Consider the following 26,769-nt stretch of genomic DNA (forward strand, 5'->3'; position numbering starts at 1 on the left):
TCTGCCATTTTCCTCTCAGCCCCTGAGGCCCTCCTCCTTTGGTCACTCAGGGGCTTCCTGTTGTGAAAATTATATTTGTATCTGGTTATTAATGGTTTCATCACTAGGAAGCAAGGGCAAGAAAGATTCCCCATCTGCACTTGGCCATGAAGCCAGTCTTCTCACAGTAAGGCTTGGGCGGTGTTTTAAGAGGGGTGAGGTCTGTTCCACTCCCATCTCCAAAGTACAGAGGACAAGTTGAGGGAACTGGTGATGTTCACCTCAGAGAGACTCAGGGGTCTAGATAGCTGCCTGAAGACCTCCAGGGCTTTCATGTGACAATTTCCACAGAGGTCTTTTTAAAAACACAAATCTAGTCATGGCATCCTCTCTGCTTAGAACCATCCACTGGCTTCCCGTTTCCCTCAGAATTCAATCTCAATCATGGCACATCAGCCCTGCATGACCCAGTCCCTGCCTTGTCTGTGTCCTCCCTCCCTATTGTGCTCCAGCCATGCTGGTCTCCTCCCGTTCCTCTCACTCACCAAGCTCTTTTCTGACTCCGGACCTTCCAGTACCCTGTGCCCTTTGCCTGGAGTCATTTCCCCCCCGGGATGGTTGCATGACTGAGCTCCTCTCCTCAGTTAGGTCTCAGAATCACCACCTTCTCAAAGAGATCTCTCCTGACCACGCTCAAGCCACTGTACTTTATTCCTCCTGATATATTTTCTTCATAACACTTATTCCAGTTTGCAACTGTATAATTATTGTGTATGTCTGTCATTGTTTGTTGTCTCTTTTCCCTTCTGGGTTGTAATACCCACAAGGCGAGAGTGGAGACTTTTTAATAACACTGTGTGCAGTACCTATCACATCCAAAAAAAAACAAAAAACAAACCTGTTGTCTTCAAGTCGATTCCAATTCATAACGACTCTATAGGACAGAGTAGAACTGCCCCACAGGGTTTCCAAGGAGTAGCTGGTGGATTCGAACTGCTGACCTTTTGGTTAGCAGCCTGAGCTCTTAACCAGTGTGCCACCAGGACTCCACCTATCATGTTAAAAAAAACAAACAAAAACCACTGCTGTGGAGTCAATTCCAATTCCAAGTCATAGCAACCCTATAGGACAAAGTAGAACTGCCCCATAAGGTTTCCAAGGGGTGGCTAGTGGATTTGAACTGCCGACCTTTTGGTTAGTAGTGGAAGTTCTTAACCACTGCACCACCAGGGCTCCTATCACATAGTAGGCAATTAATATTTATGGAAGGAAGAAAAGAAGGGAGGAAGGAGGGAAGGAAGGAAGGAAAAATTTAAGCGGTACCTGATAAAAGTGCAGTCTCAGCAATGCTGCACTGGTAACAGCTGAAGTCTTGAGTTCTCCCACTTTACTTGTCTCTGTCTGTTTCCCCACTTGATCAGAATGACCCTGCACTTGACCTCTGGCTACATCTGGCCTTAACCGAGCCCATCTTATACAAAGCTGGAGGTTGCCCCTGTGGTGCTTGCTTAAGATCCTTTGCACTCCAAATTGCTCTTGCCCTTGGAGAGCGTCCCACCCAATCCAGCCAGGTATCACCTGATTCACCTTGGAAGGGAACTTTTCTAGTCCCTTCCAGCTTAGGGATTCTCAGTTCAGGTAGCATTTTGAAGCTACTGCTTATACATACAAGTTGCCTTTCCAATAAAGGCCCTTGGGGGTAGGAAGTGTTGGGATTCCATGATGCCATCCTCTTTCACCTAGAATTCCTTGGACTATCCTGGGTGAAAAGGATCCCTGGTGGTGCAGTGGTTAAGCACTTGGCTGCTAATGGAAAGGTTGTGGTTCGAGCCTACCCAGAGGCTGCATGGGAGAAAGACCTGGCAATCTCCTCCCATAAAGATTACAGCCAAGAAAACCCTATGGGGCAGTTCTACTCTGTTACATGGGGTCACTATGAGTAAAAATCAACTTGATGGCACAACAGCCCTGGGTGAGGGGTTGCCTGTGACTTTTAACGCAGAGCCACCACTGCCTACTGCTAGCATTGACATCCCTGTGTAATCCGGGGCCACTTTTCCCTTCCCATCACAGAGAGATCCTCAGGGCAGCTTCTCCTGCTTCCAAGAGCTCATCTCACCTGGTCCTCAAGGGGAGAGAGACTGCAGAGGTTTCACTTGCTTTATTTGTCTTGCATTGGAAAAATAAGCTTCTCCTTGCTTGTCCTTGGTATGAACCCTTGGGTTTCTGGGATAGGATTTCTGTCATCACCACTCGCCAACAGTCTGCCCTGGGAAATGGGATGGGAACCAAGCCCCAGCAGGGCTGTGTGGAGAGACCACATCAGGTAAGGATGCGCCACCACACAGCTCTGATCACACAGTGGCCACCTTTAGACTGGTTTCCATGGCAACGTCTGGCTTCCAGTGCCAAGACCAACTTTCTCCCATCCCCTGCCCTGGTAGGCACCTCTGTCTCTGGCTTGGGGAAGCACTTGGGGTCCTGGCCAGGGACCATCTGTGCTAGCTCACCTGCAGGAGACAAGGGAGGGGAGCTTGGGAGGAGTTCTCCAACTCCTACACCAAGAACATGCCCAGCCCCCTAAATCCATCTACGGCCACATCCTGGGGTGCTCTCCTTGCCAGGTGTCTGCCCCGGGAGGGAGACGGAACAGATGCTAGGGTTCAGAGCTTCTGAAATGGTGGTGCTTCCAATTGGCTCTAAAAAGATAGAAACTCTGGTGGAAAATTACCACCAGCCTCATCAGCAATTAAGTAAATGAAGAGTCTGACTCAAAGCCTTAGCTGACATTGCATGTTGTCCAGGAAAAGAGGTGGCCGGGGGACTGACAGGAGATGCCAGGGGGCATTACCAGCGTGGGGCAGGAATGCAGGTACACATGTACATGGGTTTAGTTTGCTTTACACACAAGAGAGGATGCCAAAAATGGGTGTGAACAGTCCAGTGTTGTCAGCTGAGACCAGAGCTTCACAACATGTGAAAGCTGGAAGGGGCCTTGGGAAACATTTGGTACAAATTTCATATTACAGATGTGGAAACTGAGGCCAAATTCATTTTACACATGTGGAAACAAAGGACTTGCCCAGGGCCATGAAGGTGGGCAGTGACAAAACCAAGCTGGGTGGCAGGTTCCAAGCTCCTAATACAGCTCTAGACCCGATTCGATTTTATATGCAGGAGCAGAATTTGTTATTTAAGGCACATCCATGGAAAGCCCTATATCAGTGATTAATGAGTTCCTCTTCCCATTTATCTTTTATATAAATCCAGACTCTTAAATATTAGTTTGGGGCTCAGGTGGGCTGTATTCAGAGTTATCTGTGAAACATAGTCTATGTAATTTTCTGCTATTTGGGTAAGACCCACTTATCCTATTTTATCATGAAAACTAAAAATAGTAAAACATATATGTATATAATATAAAATAAGATACGCACAGACTTGGAAACAGTGACATCTAATGGCTTTCTTTATGGATCATTTATCCTTTTATAAGAGCCTTTGATTTTAGTTTCTTGTGACCTGGTTGATTTCCTGCTGACTTCAAAATTCAGGCCCTGCCCCTTGCTTAATGCCAAAGCCTCTTCCTCCAGAGGCCAGGGCTGCAGCGGCCACCAGGAGGGCCTAGGGTGACAGGACTCCAGGAGTCACCATGTCCCTGACTGCCATCTGGAGCACAGAGGTCCCACTGCCCGCTGCACTGACTCTGCCACTCATGAGAGAGTTTCTTTGGGGATGTTAGAAAAAGAAGTCTCTGGTTTCCATCCGATTTTTCTCCTCCGGAATGAAGTCAGAGTCCCAAGAGGCCTTGCCTAATCCTTGCATCCCTACATATAGGTAGTTCTTTTGATTCAGTGCTCAGGCAAGGCCATCAAGGCACACACACACACACACACACACACACACACACACACACACACACTCTCTATTGTTAATTTCCCTCGAGTCGATTGTGTTTCATGGCAATCCCATGTGTGCAGAGTAAAACTGCTCCATAGGATTTTTAAGGCCGTGGTCTTTCAGAAACAGATTGCCAGGTCTGTCTTCGGAGGCACCTCTGGGTGGGTTTGAACCACCAATCTTTTGGCTAGTGCTCGAGCGCTTAACCGTTTATGCCACCCAGGGACTCCACCTGCATTCTAAACCAAAAACCAAAGCCGTTGCCACTGAGGCAATTCCGACTCATAGTGACCCCATAGGACAGAGTAGAACTGCCCCATCGGATTTCCAAGTAGTGGCTGGTGGATTCGAACTGCTGACATTTTGGTTAACAGCTGAGCTCTTAACCACTGCGCCACCACTCACATTCTAGGACCTATCCACTCCACTCACTCCTAGGTATATATCCTTGAGAAACTTGCACATGTGCCCAAGGAGACATATTCATAAGAGCATTTCTTGTAGCAGAAAAAAAAAAAATATGGAAACATCTACATATACGTCAGCAGGAGTATGGGATTGTGATCTGTCCATACAATGGAATATTATGCAGCAGTGGAAAATGAATGAACTAGGCCTACCTATATCTGTATGGATGAAGCTCAAAATTTTAATGTTGAGCAGAAACAGCATGATACAATTTAAATAAGTTTTAAAAACACAATACCTGCAGTAAAAGTATAAAGTATATGTGGAGGAGAAACCCCGAATACAAGATGGTGCTTTCCTGAGTCAAGGGCACGGAGGGGACTTCAACTGTATATGTCAAGTTTCATGACTGGTTGGTTTTCATGGTGGTACATGAGTATCAGATTATATTTCCCTGCATGTTTGCATGTCTAAAATATTAAGTAAAAGGAAAAAAGAAAGAGAAAACACCAGCCAGCTGACCCCGTTGGAAATTATTTATTTACTACTGCAAGGTTTTTGCTCTAGAATGTGACACCAGACATATGACTACGATGTTCCATGCATCTTTTTGTGCTTCGGTTTATGACTGCAAAACAAACACACACTGAGCATTTGACAACAGGAAACACAGGAGGCAGAAACAAATCACAGGGACTATGTCTCTCTTTCGGTGGTCCTCACCCCAGTTTGGTTTAGGCAACAGCCACCTTCCACCTAGGACTCCTTTACATTCCAAAGGAGTTGCCCCTGAAGAACTGTTTCTCTCTCTCTCCATGGTGTCGTTTAGAGTGATTTGATTTGTCATTTAACCCACACCAAGAGTCATATCTCAAGTTGGAATGGACAAATGTGTGCAAGGTCTTGATCAATAGGCATTCAACAAATATATATTGATATGATGCAAGAAGTGGAGTCCCAAATTAATAAGGATGGGCTCCTAATTCTCTATTCCCATAGTTGTTTGTATGAAAAAACCATGTCACTTTCTGTGCAAAGTCTGAGGTGGTCTCTCACTTAATTTTCATCTCTGCTTCATGCACACCCTGTTTAGAAAATGCTCCTTGACAGAGTACAAGGTGTTCCTTTCAGAAATGACCAGACACGTTCACACAGACTCAATTACTCTAATTTGGTAGTAATTGCAATTGTGTCTGGTAGAAGGTAAGCTGATTCGACGATTACTGGAGTTTTTTGATTGGGCATTCTGACATCTCTGGGTAATTTAAAATTCACCAAGATGGATTTTTGGCAGAAAAGCACAGCGATTATATTCTCTTCTTTTAATTACATTTACACAGAGAGCTATCAATTGTTATTAGGAAGACAGTAATACTCAATGGCATGAATTTCTAGGCCAACTGCTGAGAAGCCTGAGGTCTTTACCACTGAGAACTCAGATAGGACTCTGATTTTTTGCCATTTGCATTGTCTTTTTCTGCCTACTTCCTCACTCATCCTTCATTCATTAATTCATTATTGAGTACCCATGAGCCAGCTCAATTCTAAAGTGCCTGTAATACACCAGCAAACACAACAGAAATCCCTGTGAAACCTACTTGATTTCTGTACCTCCCCGCCAAGTGAGGTGACAGCTGACACCTAAGATGTTCTGTGGTGGAGCTGGACTCCTATCAGGGGCAACTTTTACTTTAGATTCTCAGAAGACAAAATTTTTGAGATTCAAAGAAATGAATACTTGATGATGGCCTCACCATGGGTGGAGTTGATATTCTCAGATCAGGAGCTCTGCCCAGCCCACCTCAAATGTCCTTTGCTGACTGTAAGGTACAGAGGTGGATTACCCAATAAGCAAGGTATGCATGGGCTTAATTGTGCTTATTTACTAAACTGTAGTGAACAGTTTCACCTGGGTTTCTTCACAGTGTGAAACCCAGGTGAAATTGTTCACTACAGATTCTAAGTAAGCACAATTAAGCCGTGCATACCTTGCTTACTGTAAACCAGTGCATACCATGCTTACTGGTTAATCCACTCCTGGTAAGGTGGGTGCATAGATTTATAAGGATGTAGAATGTATTTTCTGATTTTAAGTCTAGAATCCAGACTTTGCTGGATTGGGTAGCAGATGGTTACCAAGAAGACGGTGCTGGTGAGCTTATGTAGGGAATATTTTGTTCTGTTTTAGCCATGCCAACTAGAAAGCAGAGACCAGCATGGTGAGGAGGGTCTCAAAAACATGTTAGAGGAAACCACTAACAAATGCTTCACCTAAAAAAAGACTTGGAGGGGGCGTTCAACACTAACAATCAAGGTTTTCAGTTATCTAAAGGACTTTCCCATGGCAGAGGGATTAGATATTTTTTCTATCTCTTCAGATGATGGATAGAAGTTATTTGTAATGCTTTTCTCTTTCTGTGTAGAAAGGGAAAATAGTGACTAAAGTTATAAGCTACTTGCTCAGATTCTCAGGGAGAAGGCAAGAATTACTTATTGAAGGAATAAGTATAATCCTTACCCATCTTGTCTAGGAATTCTGTCTTAGATCAGAGGACTGGGGTGATATCTAAAGGCCCAGAGTTTGGATGTCAGTATTAAGGAATCCAAATATGAAATTTCCTGGTTCTGGAAATGCTTGGGATGGTTCCAGAACTTTCCAGACAGTCTCAGCTGCCAACTTGAAGTGAAAGAGAGTAACATAGCTTAAAAATGATCCTCCGGATGCCTCAAAGGCTGTGTTTGCTTGTTTGTTTTCAGCCAGCGAGCACCTGTAGTTTTTGAGCTCTATTTCACTTATCATATTATCCACAGAGACAGAGCTCCTGTGTCATTAGGACTATTTTACAGATGGACAAACTGAGGTTCTGAAAGGACAGTGACAACAACAGAACCCAGGAATCCTGGTTCATGGGCGAGTATTATATCCACTCAGCAAAAGCTCATAATTTAGGTATAATTAACTATGTGAACATCTACTTAGAATAACAAGGTAGGAATTCGATATATAGCTGCTGGTTATTTACCAATTAGAATGACAAGTCCTGAAAATTAGAGAGGGAGGCTCATTTGCAAAAGACCTCCTTTCCTTTTTAAAGTGGTCATTGTTCACGTAGCCAGATGTAATAGACTAATATGTGCCTCAAACTAAATTCCTCCTGAAGCGGCTGGAATGCAGAAAAGGAAAGGGACTATTTCAGGGGGTCACGTGGGTGATGCTGGTAGCCATGAGAACTGGTGTTCAGAATTCAGCCCAACTTCTAACACGCGATCCCACCTATATTTGTCAGGGAAGATGTTCTCCCCAAATATAATATAGACTGATTTTGAAATAAAACAATAAATTAAAAAAACAAACAAACAAACAAACAAAAGCACAAAATTCAGTCCAAGAACAGAATCTGGAAAGCACAAATTAAAAAGTTAAGAATGAACATAACTAAGAAAGAGAGGTGCCCCAGTTTCCCGCTGATAAGAGGAGGTATCCAACAATGGAATAGGCTACCTCATGGTGTAGGCGCCCCATGGAGGACTGTTTGGAAAGTTGTAGAAGGGATTTCTCCAAGTGTAGTGCCCCAACCTCTGTATCAGAACCAGTCAGTGCTTGTTAAAAAACGTAGATTCCTGGGCTTCGGCCAGAAATACTGATTTGGAATGTCCCTGGGGGCCTGGGAATCTGTAGGTGACTCTTCACACACTAAGATTTGAGAAAAGTCCCTGGGTGGTGAAAATGGTTAATGCACTCAGCTGACAACTGAAAGGCTGGAAGTTGGAGTCCACCTAGAGATGCCTTGGAAGAAAGGCCTGGTGATCTACTTCCCAAAAACCAGCCATTGAAAACCCTATGGAGCGCAGTTCTACTCTGACACACACAGGTCGCCATGAGTCAAAGTGGACCTGACAGCAACTGATTAAGCTCTGAGAACTGCTGGGTTACTGTTTTGAGTGGGGAGCTTGATTTAACACTGGCTAAGATTTCATCCCATCCTGACAATCTCTAATTCTATTAGTTGATTCAGGATAGTTTTATTTACTTCATCATTTTTTTTGGAAATGCGTATTTTCAAAAAGCCAAATTCTCCTTTGCATCCATGATTCCCCAAGTTAAGCAGCCTCTGCATCAAGCCTGACCCCACCTGCAAAATCTGCACACAGGTTGCATTTGGTAAGTGTCTTTTTCAATAACCCAGAAGTGAGCAAAATGCACTGTCTTGCTCGTGGTGGGTGCCCGAATCCATTTTTTAAAAATGAGGGTGTGATGAGAGAGGACTAGGGTCCTGGCCTTTGCGGTCTTCTGGGCGTCAGAATGAGGAGGGGGCACAAGGAGGAGGTTGCAGAAGACAGCTGGGGCTGGAGGGACTGGCTGGGGTGGAGACGGGAGGCACCTGGGCGGGCAGCCGTCTACAGGTGCAGCTGGTGCCACATGGCGATCTGCCGGCGAGGGTTCTTGAGCATCTCCTCCCAGTGGCTGCGCTCGGCGCCCGAGGCGTGCAGGCCCAGGCTGCAGTGGCCAAGTGCGCAGCTCTGGCCCTCCGCGTCCTGGCCCAGCACCTCCAGCTCCACGCTGGAAGCCTGCAGCAGGTCGTCGGGCAGCTCAAACATGATCATCTCGTTCCACACCGGGTTAATCTTGTGCTTGGCCCGTTTTGTCTGCTTCTTCTTCAGCTTCTGAGCCTGGTGCTTCAAGGTCACCTTGACAGAGACATCTGAGGAGGGACAGGGGAAAGAAGACAGATAAAAGGGCCAAGAGTGAGCTTCGGGTGTCTGGTGGGGCTCACAATGCTGCTTCCTCCTGTGGCTGGAGAGAAAGTCTCTGGCTGAAGATCTGCACTGAGGCTCCCTCTCCACCCCCCACCCCATGGGTCATGCATTCAGTCAGCAATTATTAAGTGTTTACCATGTGCCAAAGGAGCCCTGGTGGTGCAATATTTATACACTCGGCTGCTAACTGAAAGGTCAGTGGTTCAAATCCACCAGCTGGTCCCACGAGAGAAAAAACCTAGCGGTATGCTCCCGTAAATATTATAGCCTAGGAAACCCTTTGGGACAGTTCTGCTCTGTCACGTGGGGTTGCAATGAGTCAGAATCAACTTGACAGCTCCTGACAACAACATATACCAGGCACTGGTCTCAACATGGGGATATAGCGAAAATTTCTGCCTCCATGGACCTTACACTCAAGTGTGGAAAACAGACAGTAAACAGAATACATAAGGCTGGCCATAGGGTGGCCTACGATTAAGGCCATTGAGAGGGCCACCACCTTTCTGTTTGTTGTTTTGTGGTAGCTTGAATGTTGCTATGATGCTGGAAGCTATGCCATCAGTATTTCAAATATCAGCAGGGTCACCCATGGTGGACAGGTTTCAGCAGAGCTTCCAGACTAAGACAGACTAGGAAGAAAGGCCTGGTGATCTACTTCTGAAAACTAGCCAGTGAAAAGCCAGTGGATCACCATAGAACATTGTCCGATACAGTGCTGGAAGTGAGCCCCCTACGTTGGAAGACACTCAATGAACTTAAGCATACCAACAATTGTGAAGATGGCACAGGACCGGGCAATGTTTTGTTCTATTGTGCATGGGGGGTGCCATGAGTCAGAGCTGACAGGACAGCAACTAACAATAACTGTGTGCCACCAGGAAACCAAGCTTTGCCAGGAGCCCTTCCACATGACTTCACATTCCCCACATCAAACCAGTCCCAGGGCAATGGCACAAGTGCCCTGCAATTGATTTTAAATTCAGACCGGAAAACTAAGTCACTCCCATGTCTTCGTCCTCTATTCCTACATGTGAGCTTTTTTTTTTTCTATTATTAAGACAGTAGGTCTCCTGCTGGTTAGTTGAGTTCTTCTCATCTGTTCTTTTGTAAGTTTTCCTTGAGAACCCCAACTTCATGTGGAGGATGAAAGCAAACTGCTTTGACCCCCACAGTCATTACACCCACAGAACAGTCCCTCAGAAAATCCATAAACAGGTCACCAGAAGAGCTTCCATGTAACATTAAACCAAACCAAACCTCTTGCCGTCGAGTCGATTCCAACTCATAGCGACCCTATTGGACAGAGTAGAACTGCCCCATAGGGTTTCCAAGAAGTGGCTGGTGGATTCGAATTGCCCACCTTTTGGTTAGCAGCCATAGTTCTTAACCACTGCGCCACCAGGGCTCCTCGTGTAACATTACAAGCCTCAGAATCAGGACTGCAAATATTCATTAGTCATGGTTCCTGAAGCTAATGTGAGAATAATTGCTAGTCTGTATTTATTGCTATAATTATCACCCCTGGGTGGTTAGTTTGTTATTTCAGCAGAGATATTTTAGAGACAAAGTGGTGTGCAGTAATGGTCCTGGCAGGAGCTATTAAAAAAAGAAAAAAAAGGAGAAAAGGATGCTCTGAGGGGAGAAGGAAGAAGCACTGAACTCTGAGCTTTGGCTCAGGAATCCATCAGCAAGAATTACTCTTCTGATTTCATTCGCCCAGAATCTTTTGCTCAAAGATTCTGAACATAGTGGCAATTATTTATTTGTACTTTCCTGATGTAAGCATGTCATTCCTGGTCCGGGTACTGAACGGGTAACTGCTGCTGCTTACCTGCTTTGACAGGACTTGGAATGTGAGCTGGGGTAGCCAGAAGGAAAAACTGAGCCTTCCAGAATGTTGAAGAGACGCTTATTTGGGTATATACTGGGCAGACGCTGTGAGTCTCAAGCCTCAGCCCGCATGCCCACACACCTTCTGCCGTCACCCACACTCAGCTGGCATGGGAGTGGCAGATTGGCAAAGGCTGAGAAGAGTCTGGGGTGGGTGTGTGGAGTGGAGTGGTGGCTAGCTGAGACAGGAGAAGAAGAACCTGGGCTTCCTGACATCTGCTTGTGAGGTGGGTCCAGTCAGGTCTGGGGGACAAGGGCGGGTCAAATTTCCCCAACAGCCCAGGCATTCCACGCCATGGCTATAGTCTGATCCTTGGTTTCCTGTGACACATGGTTAAGGCTGATTCTAGTCCTGGTGGCCCTCTAAGGGAGAGCGCCCCAGGTAGCTCATACTTGGTTACTGGTGGATGGAATTGGCCCAGAAGTGAATGGATGTAAACTTGAGAAGTGAGTGTGCCTTCAGCTTGGTTTATGAGTGTTATGGATTGAATTATGTTCCCCCAAAATATGTGTTGGAATCCTAATCCTTATACATGTAGATGTAATCCCGTTTGGGAATAGGGTTTTCTTTGTTATGTTGATGAGGCATATCAGTGTGTTTTAAGCTAATCACTTCTGAGATATAAAAGGTGCAGACTAGGCACAGAAGCAAGCAAGCACACATAGGGGAAGACAGATGCCATGCCATGTGAAGATTGCCAAGGAAGTGAGGAACAGAAGCTGAAAAGAGACAAGGACCAACAGAGAAAGCCTTCCCCTGGAGCTGGTACCCTGAATTTGGACTTCTAACCTCCTAAACTGTGAGAAAATAAACTTCAGTTCATTAAAGCCACCCACTTGTGGTCTTTCTGTTATAGCAACTCTAAGAAACTAAGACAGTGAGCATAGGCTGGAGGACAGAGCTGAGACCCACACTTCCACAAATATGCTCTTGGTCTACCTCCCTGTCTCCACTGCCGCCTCCCTCTGCCTCATCCCAGTGGCCGGAGGGCCCTGGCTCTCTCCTCTCACACCTCACTCACCCTTCCCCAGGAGCTCCTTAGACTGGTTCGAGTGGAGGTTCTTGGCCTTGATCAGCACCACCAGGAGGCGGTTGGCAGCCGGGAGGTAGCTGATGGATAGGAGGACCTCTCCAGTTCCTGCAGACGGCTCCTGAAACAGAAGAGGAGAAAGGGAAGGGACGGAGTCTCACGGGGAAGTGGCTTCCGACCCAGTCAACTAATGCTAAGGCTGGGGGGTGCACTGGACTCATATCAAACGGGCACCCTTGAAACAATTTGAGGAGCTCTGGTGGCACAGTGGTTAAAAGCTCAGCTGCTAACCGAAAGTTTGGCGGTTTGAACCCACCCAGCAGCTCTGCAGGCGAAAGACCTGGCGATCTGCTTCCATAAAGACTGTTGTTGTCAGGAGCCATTGAGTTGATTCTGACTCATAGCAACCCCAGGTGACAGAGTAGAACTGCCCTATAGGGTTTCCTACGCTGCAATCTTTACGGAAGCAGAATGCCAGGTCTTTCTCCTGTGGAGCTACAGGGTGGGTTCCAACTGCCAACCTTTAGGTTAGCAGCCGAGCTCTTAAACACTGTGCCACCAGAGCTCCTTCCATAAAGATTACAGCCTAGGAAATCCTATGGGGCAGTTTTACTCTGTCACATCAGTCAGTATGAGTGGAAAATTGACTCAATAGCACCCAACAACAGAAACAATTTACCCATCGAGGCTGGTTTCTCTGCCCTTGGAGAAGAGCATAGGAAGTGGTTCACCCACCAATGCTTGTTTCTTTGCCCTTGCAGAAGGGAGTAGGGCAGGTTAACCACAGAGGAATTATCTTTGGGATATGCTTCAATAAGGGTTTGCCATAAATGTGACCTTTTTCAAATATCTTATATTGAAGCCCAACATATAAAATAGATGAAAGAGATGCCACGCAGGATGTGGCAAGGGTGGAAGACCAAGAGCCCTGGCTGTTCAGATACCCTGTCACCCCTCACCACCACCTCAAGGTCCTGGGGCACATCTGTAGAACTCTAGGGTTCTAGGGAACCCAGTTTGAGAACCACTGCATTACCAACCAGGTTCCTGGGGCAGTGGGGAGTTGTAATTCATTATTTTGTTTGAAAAGATCATTCCTTCCAGCGCCTGCAGGGATGACCGAGTCAATAACGTGACATAATGATGCCGAGCAGGGGCTTGATTGGTCAACAGCGTGGCCAACAATGTGAACAACACGGTGGTCCTGTGAGGCACCATATAGGCAGATAATGCACCAAGGACAACTGAAGGTGACTGTGCTTCGCGGGAGGTGGTGATGCCCATGTGAAGCACCAAAACACATCTATCCCCCATCTGCAGCTTTACAGAATGTCCCCACTTAAATCCCTACAAGAGTTTGTTTGGAATGGCAACCAATCCTTCAAGGGGCAAAAAAAGGAAACCCAAAAGACTCATCTTGGGAGGTGAATGTATCACAGCCCAAAGCTCTGGGGGGACCTGGTGGGGAAGAGAAGGGGCTCGTGGGTGGGCGTCAGCTGGAGGCAATAAGTCACTTCTCTTGAGCAGAAGGAATCCCTGGGTGGTTAAGACATTCTGCTGCTAACTGCAAGACTAGAGGCTCGAGTCCACCCAGAGGTGCCTTGGAAGAAAGATCCAATGATCTACTTCTGAAAAATCAGTCACTGAAAACCCTATGAGGCACAGTTTTACGGCTGCCATGAGACAGAACAGTTGACGGCAAGTGTTGTTTAGTTTTTCTGGTTTGAGCAGAAAGCAGATGCCCTGCACGTGAAACGCCCAAGGAAGAGGTCAGGCTGTGGCCTGTAGCAGAGATGGAGAGCGTGGGGTGGGAACGGGGAGAAAGGGGCACAGAAGCTTGTTCCACCAGATGTCACAACTTTCGGTCCCATCCGCCTCCTCCTCCAGCTTTGTCCTTCTTTCCCGACTGTGCGATGAGGGTAATTCAGGGCTACCTCCCCTGCCGCTGTCACGTGGACCCCCGGCTAATGGCCACCATAATGTCCTCTGCTTCCACTCCTCTGTAAGACTCAGAACACATGTCATGATTTGTCTGTTTGCGTTCATCCTGGACTGTGAGCTCAGAAGGGCAAGGATCATTTTTCCTATGCTCACTGTGGCGTCCCCAGCACTGGACCTGGCGGATAGTGGGTGGTCAGTACATAGGTGCTAAGTGAATAAGTGCACAGTGGGGGCTGTGCTCCATCACTCTCTAACTGTGTCATGTTGAGCAGCTATTTAACTTCTATAAGTGTTAGCTCCCTTATCCAAAAAGCGTGGATAAGTTCATTCAGCAGACACACATCAAGCACCTACTCTGCTCCAGGCTCTGTGCTAAGTGCTGCCATTACTGCAGTGAAGAAAACACAGTGAAGCTGGGTTCTGTGGAGCTGACAGGATGGGGAGATAGGTAGGAAGTGATTAAGTATATTACATAATATCAAAAATCAAACTCATTGCAGTCAAGTTGATTCCAACTCATAGCGAGCCTATAGGACAGAGTAGTATTGTCCCATAGGTTTTCCAAGGAGCACTTCGTGGATTCTTTTGGTTAAGCAGCCAAACTCTTAACCACTACTCCAGCAGGGTTTCCGACATAATATCAGGCAGTGTTAAATGCTATGAAGAAGTACAGATAACAGGGGATTAAGTGAGGAAATGCACACAGTAAGTCCTCAATGAAGGTCAGAAACTATGATTTCAATAATGACAACTGTATTATTGGTAATAAGGTTTTCATTAGCTACTTTTCAGAAGTAGATCACCAGACCTTTCTACCTAGTCTGTCTTAGTCTGGAAGCTGTGCTGAAACCTGTCCACCTTGGGTGACCCTGCTGGTATTTTGTTGCTAACCAAAAGGTCAGCAGTTCGAATCCACCAGCTGCTTCGTGGAAGAAAGATGTGACAGTCTGCTTCTGTAAAGATTTGTAGCCTTGGAGATCCTATGGGGCAGTTCTAGTCTGTCCTATAGGGTCACTATGAGTCGGGATCAACTCGACGGCAATGCGTTTTGTTTTGGGTTTTATGCACCCCTGGCCCCTAGCACACAGTTGGCATACAAAAAATCATTATGGAAAAGAAGACTGAGCCATCCCATTTAATCTTGACTAGAAGCCTAAGAGGGATACTTGTCTTACTCCCATCTGAGGGACAAGAGCCTGATGCTCAGAAAGGGCGCATCCCTGAGGTCACATAGCCAGGAAGTTGCTAGACTGAGGTTTGAACAGAGATTTGGTCTGATAATAAAGCCTAGGCCCTGAGCATGTTGCTCTCTGGCTTCCTGGGTAGACAGTTTGTTCAGGCCCTCTTCTTCCACAATGAAGAAACTGAGGCCCTCACTTATCAGAGGTCTTCGGCTGACCTGGGCTACAGCCACAGGGGAGTCCCTGGGTGGTGTAAATGGTAAACACACTTGGCTGCTAACAGAAAGATTAGAGGTTCAAGATTACCCAGAAGTGCCTTGATAGAAAGTCCTGGTGATCTACTTCTGAAAAATCAGCCACTGAAAATCCTATGGAGCACAGTTCTACTCTTGACACACATGGGTTGCCATGAGATGGAGTCAACAGCAACTGGTTTAGAGCCCCTGGGTGGTACAAACAGTTAATGTATTCAGCTACTAACTGAAAGGTTGGAGGTTCGAGTCCACCCAGAGGTGTCTCGGAAGAAAGGGCTGGTGATCTCCTTCTAAAAAAATCAGCCATTGTAAACCCTATGGAGCACAGCTCTACTCTGACACACACAAGGTCGCCATGAGTTGAAATCGACTGGACAGCCGCTAGTCTACCAGTAGGCACAGGGTGATCAGGCTTGAGCCCTCACTCCGCCCAGACCAGGTGAAGGAGCCTGTACCTGTAAGGGGCTCTTCACCTTTGTGTAGGGTGCCAAGAGGCCCTTGGACCAGCCCAGTCAGCTGCCGGAGCCTGAGAATTTTAACAGCTCTGCTGCTTAAATTACCTGTGGACAGAAGTAACCCTCTTTCTGTTTTCATTCTTTCTCATCCTCTCCCTTGTTTTTCCTCCCTCCCTCTCTCTTCGGCTCTCAATGAATCATTCAAGCACCCGCAGAGTGGGTCGCTCTGTGGGTCCCTGGTGACGCACACACTACTTTCGGCTGAGTGTCTTCCAGCTAGAACTGGGGCACTTCTGCCGCTTCCATCAACCCAGTCTAGCCTAGGGAAGAAAACCTTCTGGGCTGCAGCTACTTATGGCTCCCCGACTTGTTCAAATCACCCTCTGGCTGGGGCAAGGGGCCCCCACCAGGAGGTAGGCAGCCTGGCCTCAGGGCTCTCTCTCCTGCAAAATGCTCCAAGAGCGCCACCTCCTACTTCTGACTCCATGCTGTCACCTGAGGCTGTTCATATTTGTGGTCCACAGGCCACTGTTCACAGTGGGTGTGAGGATATATTTGCAAACAGTTAACAGCTCCAAGGAGTCCTGGGGTGGTACAGACAGTTAAGTGCTTGGCTACTAACCAAAAAGCTGGCAGTTCAAATCCACCCAGAGGCACCTCAGAAGAAAGGCCTGGTGATCTACTTCTGAAAGATCACAGCCATTGAAAGCCCTATGGAGCAGCTCTACTCTGAAACACATGGGGTTGCCATGAGTCAGAATTAACTCAATGACAACCGGTTTGGTTGGGTTTTAACAGCTACAATGAGTGTGACGATTATTAGAATAGATGAGGTTTGAGGGCAGGACTTTGTCTTGCGTACTTCCGTGTCCCCAGCTCCCGGCACGGTGGTCAGCATATAGTAGAAACAGGGCAAGGCATTTGTGAAATGAATGAATGGTTGAATGATGGTGATGTCTGCTCTTCCAGGGGAGAAATAGAAGCAGGTGAGGCACCTGCGACTTCTGCTTACATTGGCTGGATTTCAGCCCTTTGGGGGCTATACCAAAGCTCCCAAAAGCCTAGCAGGGGAGCCTCTCCATCTCCAGAGAAGCTAGTTTATCAGCTTAATAAACCAAAGTGTTGATTCCTTCTCCCAAGGCCCCCATCAGTGATTACCCACAAGCCCCAAATCACACACTAATTAGCATGTGCTTTGGAATAGCTTAGTTCCTTCTGAGAGTGGCTTTGATTTTTGTATCCATTTTCCAAGCTTGGGAGAGAGCAGGTAATGGGGCAAGGAGGAAGTCATAGTGAAAGGAGGAGCAGACGAAGGGTGAAAATGTGCTCTCTCCTCCTGCAGTTGAGGTGTCTATCAGGAAAGGTACCTGCTGGTCATGCCTCAGATACTGGCTGGCGCTTCCGGGGCACAGTAAGAGGGAGCAGCACGGGACTGAGAGTTGGACCAGCCTGGGCTCAAGCACCAGCTTGGCAGTGAGTGAGCTGGGTGGCCCTGGCCCTACTCTAAGCTTCAGTTTCCTTCCCTGTAAATGGGAATAATTATGGTATTTCTCTCACTTGGCTGATTTGAGAAGTGAAAGAACTTAAGTAAAGTTCTAAGCATAGCGCCTGGTACCTAGTAAGTGCTCCAAACTAGTGCTCTTATTAGTATTTTTATTTCTCTAGTACAAAAGCCATCAAATCTTTTCTGTAAAGAACCAGATAGTAACAATTTAGGCTTTGTGGGCTATACGGTCTCTGTCACAACTACTCAACGCTGTAGTATGAAAGCAGCTGTAGATAAGAAGTAAATAAATGGGCATGGCTGTGTTCCAATAAAACTTTATTGATGGCCATTGAAATATGAATTTCATATAATTTTCAGTGTCACAAAATATTCTTTTTCTTTTAACCTTCTTCAGCTATCTAAAAATGTGGAGCCCTGGTGTTGCAGTGGTTAAAGCACTCGATTGCTAACTGAAAGTCCAGTGGTTCAAACAAGCCACTCCAAGGGAGAAAGATGTGGCATTCTGCTTCTGTAAAGATTTACAGCCTTGAAAACCCTGTGGGGGCAGTTCTACTCTGTCCTATCAGGTTGCTATGAGTTGGAATCGACTTGATGGCAATGGGTTTGTTTTTTTGGTATCTAAAAATATAAAGCTCATTCTTAGCCTCCAGGCTGTACAAAAAGAGGTGGCAGGCCAGATTTGGCCCACGGGCTATAGTTTGCTGACTCCTGCTCTAGTGTGATAGAATAAGGGGGTTACTACATGGAGCAGGCACTTTGGAGATGAAGAGACCTGGGTTTGAATCCCAGCTCTGCCACGTGCTAGCTACATGCCTTTGGGCAAGTTTCCTCCTCAGCAAAATAGGAAGATCTATGTAGACTTTTTAAAAGTTTAAACGAGGGGGGAAATGTTTAATATGCGCTTAGCCCAGTGCCTGGCACATAGTAAATATTCACTAGATAAATGGCAGCTGATTTGAGTGTTACTGTTATTATTTTTCAAGAAGAGTCCTATCCAGTAGGAACCAGAAGCCCCAGAAGAGAGGAACTACTATAGTTTGGTTCACTGCTGTGTACCTCATACCCAGAATGGCTTGGAATGTGCTGGAAGAATAAATGAGGCAGAGCAAACACAGGTCCATGACCATGACACCAGGGAAAAATGCAATAAAAAACATACATGTAAGACTGTGGGATACAGAGGAGAGGAAACAGCTTCCAACTAGAAAGCCTCATAGGGAAGGTTGCGCTGGAGAAATAGATTGGGTGCAGGCCTGTAGAGATGGGAGGGAGGGCATTCTGGATAAACAGTTAGCTTGGGCAAAGGCACGGTGGCTGGGAGGAGCAGGCCAGTGACTGGGACGTGCACGTTATTGATGATCTTCGTGCAGTCTTCATGAAGGGACTAGAGGGCAATGAGTTAGGATGGGTGGGTTGGGCCTAGAACACTAGCTAGCTTCCATCCCACTAGGTAAGGCATTACCAACTGGTTGAGAGACTGGTCAGCCAGAAGGCTCCCTCTGGACACCAAATGGCAGGCTGTTGGATGAGGTCTTGACCCAGGGGCCTAAGTAACCACACAGTGTCCTGCAGCCCTGACCTTCCCTGACCCCCTCACTGCCCTGGCCCCTCTAACCACACAGTGTCCTGCAGCCCTGACCTTCCCTGACCCCATCACTGCCCTGGCCCCTCTCTGAGGAGTGCAGTCTCTGAGCAGATATTCATGGCCTCCCTGCAGCGGAGGGGCGGGGAGCATCATCCCAGGGCTAGTGACTGTGTAGAACACTGGACTCTGGGTCTGCCCTAGCTCCGGCTGTACCTTCAAAGCTGAGCACAAACACCACTATACACCAGGCCTTCCAGGACTCTCGGTCAGAGCACTTTGCTGCAGCCCATCTTATATAAGTCTTGGCATTCAATGTATGTTAGATATCATCATCATCATCGTCCTTTGTCCATGCCAGTTTATCACTCTGGCATGTACGTTCTGAGTGCAGGGGCTCTGCCTTCCTACCTTCATGCTCATCTCCCCTGCAGTACCTGGCACACAGTAGGTGCACAAGGAGTATAGTCTGAATTGAAATGGGGATAATACTGTCATAGCATTGGAACCAATGCATGTGTAACCTGGCATGCTCCATGATGGCAGGGGTCAGTCTTTACATGACAAGCTAGAAGCAAAGCAATGAGCAGACACAGGAATCCCACAGACCTCAGCCCTACCACCTCCAGCTGGGAAGGTCTCAGAAACTTTGTTCCACAGCATTGGCGCAGAGTTGCTAGGAGGAAGCCCATTCCTGCCTGCCACACTCCACCAACAGACTTTCCCTTTCCTGGTGAGAGGCGACCCCTACTGTCTCAGTTTCTTACTGTTGCTATAACAGAAATCTCACAAGTGGGTGGCTTTAATGAACGACATTTATTTTCTCACAGTTTAACAGGCTAGAAGTCTGAATTCAGGGCATCAGCTCTACGGGGAGGCTCTCCCTGTCCACTCTGAGGGAAACTCCTTGTCTCAGCTTCTTCTCAGCGTCCCTTAGAGATCTCCACGTGGCATCTATCTTTCCCCATTGTGCTTGTTTTCTTCGGTCCTTAATCTGCTCTTTTATATCTCAAAAGTGATTGACTTAAGACACATCCTACACTGATATGCCCTCATTAACATAACAAAGAAAACCCTATTCCCAAATGGTATGTTTGGTTCAGTGGAGTCGATTTCCACTCATAGCGACCCCAATGTGACAGAGTACAACGGCTCCATAGGGTTTTCTAAGCTGTAATCTTTTTGGGAGCAGATCACCAAGTCTTTCTCTTGAGGAGTTGCTAGGTGGGTTCGAACCGCTGACCTTTCAGTTAGCAGCCCAGGGCTTAACCATTGTGCCACCAGGCTCCTTCCAAATGGTATAGGGGCTAGGATTTACAACGCGTATTTTTGGAGGCCACAATTCAATCCATAACACCTACCTTAGCTGAAGTCTTCAGCTCACCCCACTGGGCGGCCCCCAGAGGCACGGACGCCCCATCCAGGCCCAAGCGGAGCTCCCCGGCCACGCTGTGGCGGGAGAAGCGGTCACAAGTGCGCAGGGTGAGCGTCAGGGTTGCTGTGGGGAGCTCCTCTTCTGCCAGGGGGAGCACCAGGCCTTCCTCCCAGGTTGTGCGCAGTTGCCGCTTCTTCAGGGCCGTCTGAGCCTCCACAGAGCCCGTCCTGTTGGCCACGCTGCCTTGGACATAGCAGTCACAGCCTCCGTCGTGGTCACTGGTCACGGCTGCAGGCAAGGAGGAAGCAACACAGACATGGGACTTCGCAAGGATGAGAGGAAATGTAGGATTCCAGCTTAATAGTCATGACCTTGGGTGTCGGAAAGACCACAGGGCTGACCACCCAGTGCACTGTGGAATCTCCTTTCAGTAAGACATTGAGACATAGGCGCTCACCCATGGGGCCAATGTCAGCACACGCTGGCCTCCCTTGGAGAACAAGGACAACAAGGCTTGGTGCCTCTCGGAGACCCTTCGACCTCATGATTCTGAGATTGCCCCCAAACTGCTGATGACTTTTACTAGTGTTGTCACGGATACTGAAGTTTGTTTGTTCTACATAAGAGTCCCTGGGTGGTGCAAATGGTTAAGCGCTGAGCTACTAACCGAACGGTTGGCAGTTCAAACGCACTTAGAAGGACCTCAGAAAGAAGCCCTGCTCATCTGCTTCCGAAAGGTCACAGCCTTGAAAACCCTTTGATGCGCAGTTCTACTCTGCAACGTGTGGGATCGCCATGAGTCAGAAGTGACTCGTCACCTACTGGTACTTGAAATATTTACTACACAACCACTTGTGAGTGAACCACTTAGCTGCTGCCTCATGAATGTTTTGTATTCTGAACAGGGGCGGTTTATCCAATAGGTAAGGTAAGCACGGTGCTTACCTTGCTTACTAGATCATCTGGAGTAAACACTCCCATTTTTTCACAACATCAAAGATTCTGCTTCTAGGTATGTCTGGCATCTCTTCCCAACCCCACTGTACCTTCCTAAAAAATCAATGCCTCTTTGCAAATTTACAAACCCTGACAGGGGGCATATGACCCAGTAAGCAAGGTAAGCATGGGCTTACTTGTGCTTACTTACTAATCTGTAGTGAACAATTTCACATGGGTTTCAGCACATCTTTGATGCCTCTTGGAGCCCTTCTGACCTCAGGATTCTGAGATTGCCTCAGACTGCTGACAACTTTTATCGCAGATGTGTTGAAACCCATGTGATAATTGTTCACTACAGATGATTTTGAAAGCACGGTAAGCACGGTGCTTACCGTGCCTGTTGGATAATCTGTCCCTGATTTTGAACCTTGGCATTTTTAACCATTCGCAATGTGGATTTAGCCAGATGTTTGCCCCCGTGGTGCTTTTATGACCAGCTCCTCAATAATAACTTGGGAAGTGGCAACTGATGTTTCCCTGGAAGAGAAGATGAAGAACTGAGGCCATGTGTCCTAACAGAAAGAACTCCCTGCTGAGCTGCAAAGCAACTGACTTTAGTCCTGGCCCTGGCACCAACAAGTTGGAGCAGTCTTGGACAAATCACCTGATGTTGCTAGACCTCAGTTTCCTAATCTGTAAAATGAGGCCATTATAAAGACCAAATGTGATAAAGTATATGAAAGCACTTAATAATCTTAAGAGAAAATAAAATGGAAAATTAACCTCTCAAGAAAATCAAATTAAATGCAAGAGTCCAATTCATCCTGCCCCCAGCTTCTAGCTTCCAGGAGCCATAGAGTAGCCCATTGTTATTCCTGATTCCTTGTGAAGTCTTAGCTTCGTTGCTGACAGTAAAGAGACTTTTCAGGGCAGGGAGATTAGGGACAGCCTGACCCCCTCAGAGAGACCACCTGGTTCTTAAATCTAGAGAGACAAAAGGAGCAGAAACTTTCCTGACCACTCAGAACACCCTCCATGTCTAGCACAAAGCCCTATCCAGTGTTGAAAGTACCTGTGGCAGACACAGGTAGCTCTTCACCAAAAACCCATTTCCTCTGTTCCCTAGGCACACAGTTAGTCCACATTTCCCAGCCTCCTTTGCACGTAAGTGTGGCCATGGGACTGAGTCACAGCCAATGGAATGTGAGCAGAAATGATGTATTCTACTTCCATGTTAAGGTTAAGAAATGGTTATGCCCTCTCCTTGTTCTCTTTCCTCTTCCACCTTCTAGGAGAAGATGACAAGGAGACCTGAGGGGATGAAGCAGCCACAAAACTGAAGGAGTCCAGGCTTTGAATAACCATTTGGAGGAAAGATGGCCACCAAGCAGGAATACCCACTTTGAACTATTACATGAGAGAGAGAGAGAAAACAAATCTATGTGTCTGAACATCATATGTTTAGGGGTATGCTTGTTACAGGGGGCTAATATAGCATCCCGTGCTCTGTCCACTTGTCTGTCAGTTTGTCATACTGTGGTGGCTTGCATGTTGCTATGATACTGGAAGCTATGCCTTCAGTATTCTAAATACCAGCAGGGTCACCCATGGTAGATAGGTTTCAACAGAGCTTCTAGACTAAGACACACTAGGGAGAAAGGCCTGGTGATCTAAATCTGAAAATTAGCCATTGAAAACTGTACGGATTACAACAGAATATTGCCTAATATAGTGCTGGAAAATGAGCCCCATAGGTTGAAAGGCAACAACGGACTCAAGTATGGTGACGATCATGAGGATGACATGGGACCAGGCACGTTTTTTCTGTTGTACATGGAGTCATCATGAGTCAGAGCTGACTCAATAGCAACTAACAACAACAACAAGCTCCAGCTAGCTGCAGGTGCTTCCATCCCCCATGTTCCTCCAGGGAGATGGACACACAGAAGCCCATGAAAGTCAAGTAAGAGCAATACCTTCCAGGCGAGTCACAAATAATTCAGCCTTCTGCTGGTCGTAGTCGAGGCGGTAGTGGAGTTTGGGGGCCTGGTTCCAACTGGCAGCCTTCTCTGGGTTCCAGGTCTCCATGACGCAGACATCCTCCACCACACCTGTTGAGAGGCAAAGTGGTCACTACCACCTATGCTGGGGTCCTATTTTCCCCGATTCTACCTTTCCCATCTCTGCCACCTATGCCATGAATCCAAACTCAGAGCTTCCTATCTGGGTGCAAAGCCATGGTGGACACACCAGGGCCACCCCTCTGGTCCTGATCATTACATTCCATGGAATCGTCATAGCCCAGTGGTCAAGACATGGTCTTTGGTGTCAGACATGAGCTGCTACAGAATAGCTATGTGAACTTGGACAAGTTACTTGACTTCTTGGAACCTCGTCTATACAGTGGGAATAATAACGATCCCTCCTTCCGAGAGCCACTGTGAGAATTGAATGAAATAAAGTAGGGAAAATACTTAACCGAGGGCCTGGACCACGGTCAGCTTTCAATAATGGAAACTGTGATGGTTAACTGTATGTGTCAACTTGGCTAGACTATGGTTCCTAGTGGCTTGAACAAACACGAGTCTAGTTGCTACCATGGGGTAGTTGCATGTGATTAAATCAGTTGGTTTTGAGTAGAGCAGATTGTTGTTGTTGTTAAGTGCTGTCGAGTGAGTTCCGACTCATAGCAACCCTACGTACAACAAAACGAAACACTGCCCAGTCCTGCACCATCCTCACAGTCGGTGCTATGTTTGAGCCCACTGTTGCAGCCACTGTGTCAATCCATCTTGTTGAGGGTCTTCCTCTTTTTCACTGACCCTCTGCTTTACCAAGCATGATATCCTTCTTCAGGGACTGATCCCTCCTGATAACATGTCCAAAGTACGTGAGACAAAGTCTCGCCATCCTCACTTCTAAGGAGCATTCTGGCTGTACTTCTTCCAAGACAGATTTGTTCACTCTTCTGGCAGTCCATGGTATATTCAATATTCTTCGCCAACACCATAATTCAAAGGCATTCAATCCTTCTTTACTCTTCCTTATTCACTATTCAGCTCTCACATGTGTATGAGGCAATTGAAAATACCATGGCTTGGGTCGGGTGCACATTAGTCCTCAAAGTGACATCTTCACTTTTAACACTTTAAAGAGATCTTTTGCAGCAGATTTGCCCAGTGCAATCCGTCCTTTGATTTCTCAACTGCTGCTTCCATGGGCATTGACTGTGGGTGCAAGTAAAACGAAATCCTTGACAAATTCAATATTTTCTCCGTTTATCATGATGTTGCTTACTGGTCCAGTTGTGAGAATTTTTGTTTTCTTTATGTTGAGGTGTAATCCATACTGAAGGCCATAGTCTTTGACATTCATCAGTATTTGAAGTCCTCTTCACTTTCAACAAGCAAGGTTGTGTCATCTGCATATCACAGGTTGTTAATAAGTCTTCCTCCAATCCTGACACTGCATTCTTCATATAGAGCAGATTACCTTCCATAATATAATGTAATGCAATTACCTCACATCTAATGTAATGTAATGCAGTCATCTTTCATAATACAATGTAATGTAATTAATCACCTTTCATAATGTAATGTAATGTAATAGAACCCATCGATCCATTAAGGTCATACCAGCATAGGGTGGATCCTAAACCTAATAGCTTCTGAGTTATAAAAAAATACAGAATAGACACAGAGACACAAACACATGAGGAAGACAGACACCGTGTGAGGATCGTCTACAAGTCAAGGAACGCCAAGGAATCAAGGAATGCCCGGAGCTACTGACAAGGAAGGAGATGACATGGCTGAGACCCTGATTTGGACTTCTGGTCTCCGGAACTGTGAGAAAATAAATTTCTGCTCTTTAAAGCCACCCACTCATGATATTTCTATTACAGCGGCACTAGGACACTGAGACAGAAACCATCATGGCCTGTGGTGGTTCTGGTCACTCCGCTGCAAGCAAACTCTGTCCCTATCTCTCCTACAGAGCACAGCCCCTGCTTCCCAGGAGTCAGTGGTTGAAGGTGAATGTTGCAGAATGAGTCAGAAGTAGATGCTGGGGGCAAGGTCATGGGTAGTGGAATTGACTTTAGTGCTTGTTAAACAAATATTTGCTGAATGAATGAATGACCTTGTCTTTAACTCAGAAGTTCCATATTGCTCACTCTACCCCTCACTTGGAGCCCTGGTGGCAAAGTGGTTAAGAGCTCGGCTGCTAACCAAAAGGTCGGCAGTTCGAATCCACCAACTGCTCCTTGGAAACCCTATGCGGCAGTTCTACCCTGTCCTATAGGGTCGCTATGAGTCGACTCAATGGCAATGGGATTTACCCTTCACTTGAACAGGAACCTAACATCTGGAAGGTTCTCATCAGGCAAACATAATACCAGAATTAAAGGTCCAGAAGCTGTAGCAGACTACCCTTTAAGTAAACTGTAATTTAAAAAATTCTGATTTTCAGAACTAATTTAGAGGGTAGAAATATAAAGAAGGACTATTTAGTCCAAAAGGGCCCTGGGTGGCACAAACAGTTAAGCACTCAAATAGTAGCTGAAAGTCTGGTGGTTGAAACCCACCCAGAAGTGCCTCAGAAGACAGGCTGGTGATCTACTTCCTAAAGGTCACAGTCTTGAAAACCCTATGGAGCACAGTTCTACTCGGCACACATGGGGCGGCCACGAGTCAGAATTGACTTGACAGCAACTAACAACAACAACAATTAGTGAAAATTTTCCCTGTGCAACTAAGAAGCAGATTGACTTGACACGACCAATGTGAAAAGTGAGACACGTGTATACAGCACCCCTGTGGTTTCCAAAGGCATCACATGGACAACCACAGCAGTGTCAGCATTAGAAGGTGCTTACTGGCACCCAGAGCCCTCAGTTCTCAGATGGCTTCAGCCTTCAAAATCAAAACCAACCCCTGCCTACCTATGATCTGGTGTCATGGAGGGGGTGGTCAGTTCAGGTCAGCATCAGCAGGTCGGCTCTGCTACTATCCACCCCTGGAAGAGACCAAGGAACCTGCACGGACGAACAAGGTTGCGGGAGACCCCTACCGTTCTGAGGGAGGATGAACAGCTCCTCTGTGACCTGCCTCTTGAGGCGACTGTCATTCGGGGCCTGGGCGGGGGCCAGTGCAGGAGGCTCCTCTGTGGCCCTCAGTGTGTAGTCTGCATAGTTGATGACCTCCGGGGCCGTCACAGCCGGCTTGGGTCCATAGATATCTGGGAACTTGAGGAGGGCTCGAGGCTGGATGGGTTCTGTGGATTTTTTAATGTTGAACTGCAAACACAAATCATTCTAATTAGTCCACAAGAGGACCTCCTGCCGGCGTTCCACCCACAGAAGGGAGAAGCACAACCTGGGAAGGTAAAATGTTATCTCCAAACCCACCAGCATCTGTAACATCAGACTTATGCCAGGGCCCCCCAAGGTGTAGGCTCCATTCATCCATCCCTTCCTTTGTCCATACTTTCCTCCATCCATTCCTTCATCCTTCCATCCTTTCTTCTGTCCACCCCTTCCTCCAACTATCCCTTCCTCCACCCATCC

The 26,769-nt window shown here is 46.9% G+C and overlaps 1 protein-coding gene across 1 annotated transcript in view; it reads right to left on the bottom strand.

Moving 5' to 3' along the window:
• Nucleotides 1-8,520: 8,520 nt before the first annotated feature.
• SYT13 (synaptotagmin 13) overlaps nucleotides 8,521-26,769 on the bottom strand; it is a 52,258-nt gene continuing 34,009 nt past the window's right edge. The window contains exons 2-6 of the mRNA XM_004387650.3: nucleotides 26,274-26,499; nucleotides 23,180-23,314; nucleotides 20,251-20,552; nucleotides 11,961-12,090; nucleotides 8,521-8,990 (exon numbers count right to left, since the gene is read on the bottom strand). Coding sequence (XP_004387707.1) covers nucleotides 8,686-8,990; nucleotides 11,961-12,090; nucleotides 20,251-20,552; nucleotides 23,180-23,314; nucleotides 26,274-26,499 — 1,098 coding nt within the window. The 3' untranslated portion in view covers nucleotides 8,521-8,685. The remainder of the gene's footprint in view (nucleotides 8,991-11,960; nucleotides 12,091-20,250; nucleotides 20,553-23,179; nucleotides 23,315-26,273; nucleotides 26,500-26,769) is intronic.

The sequence above is a fragment of the Trichechus manatus genome, unplaced genomic scaffold, assembly GCF_000243295.1.
Source record: "Trichechus manatus latirostris isolate Lorelei unplaced genomic scaffold, TriManLat1.0 scaffold00191, whole genome shotgun sequence".
NCBI classification, from domain to species: domain Eukaryota; kingdom Metazoa; phylum Chordata; class Mammalia; order Sirenia; family Trichechidae; genus Trichechus; species Trichechus manatus.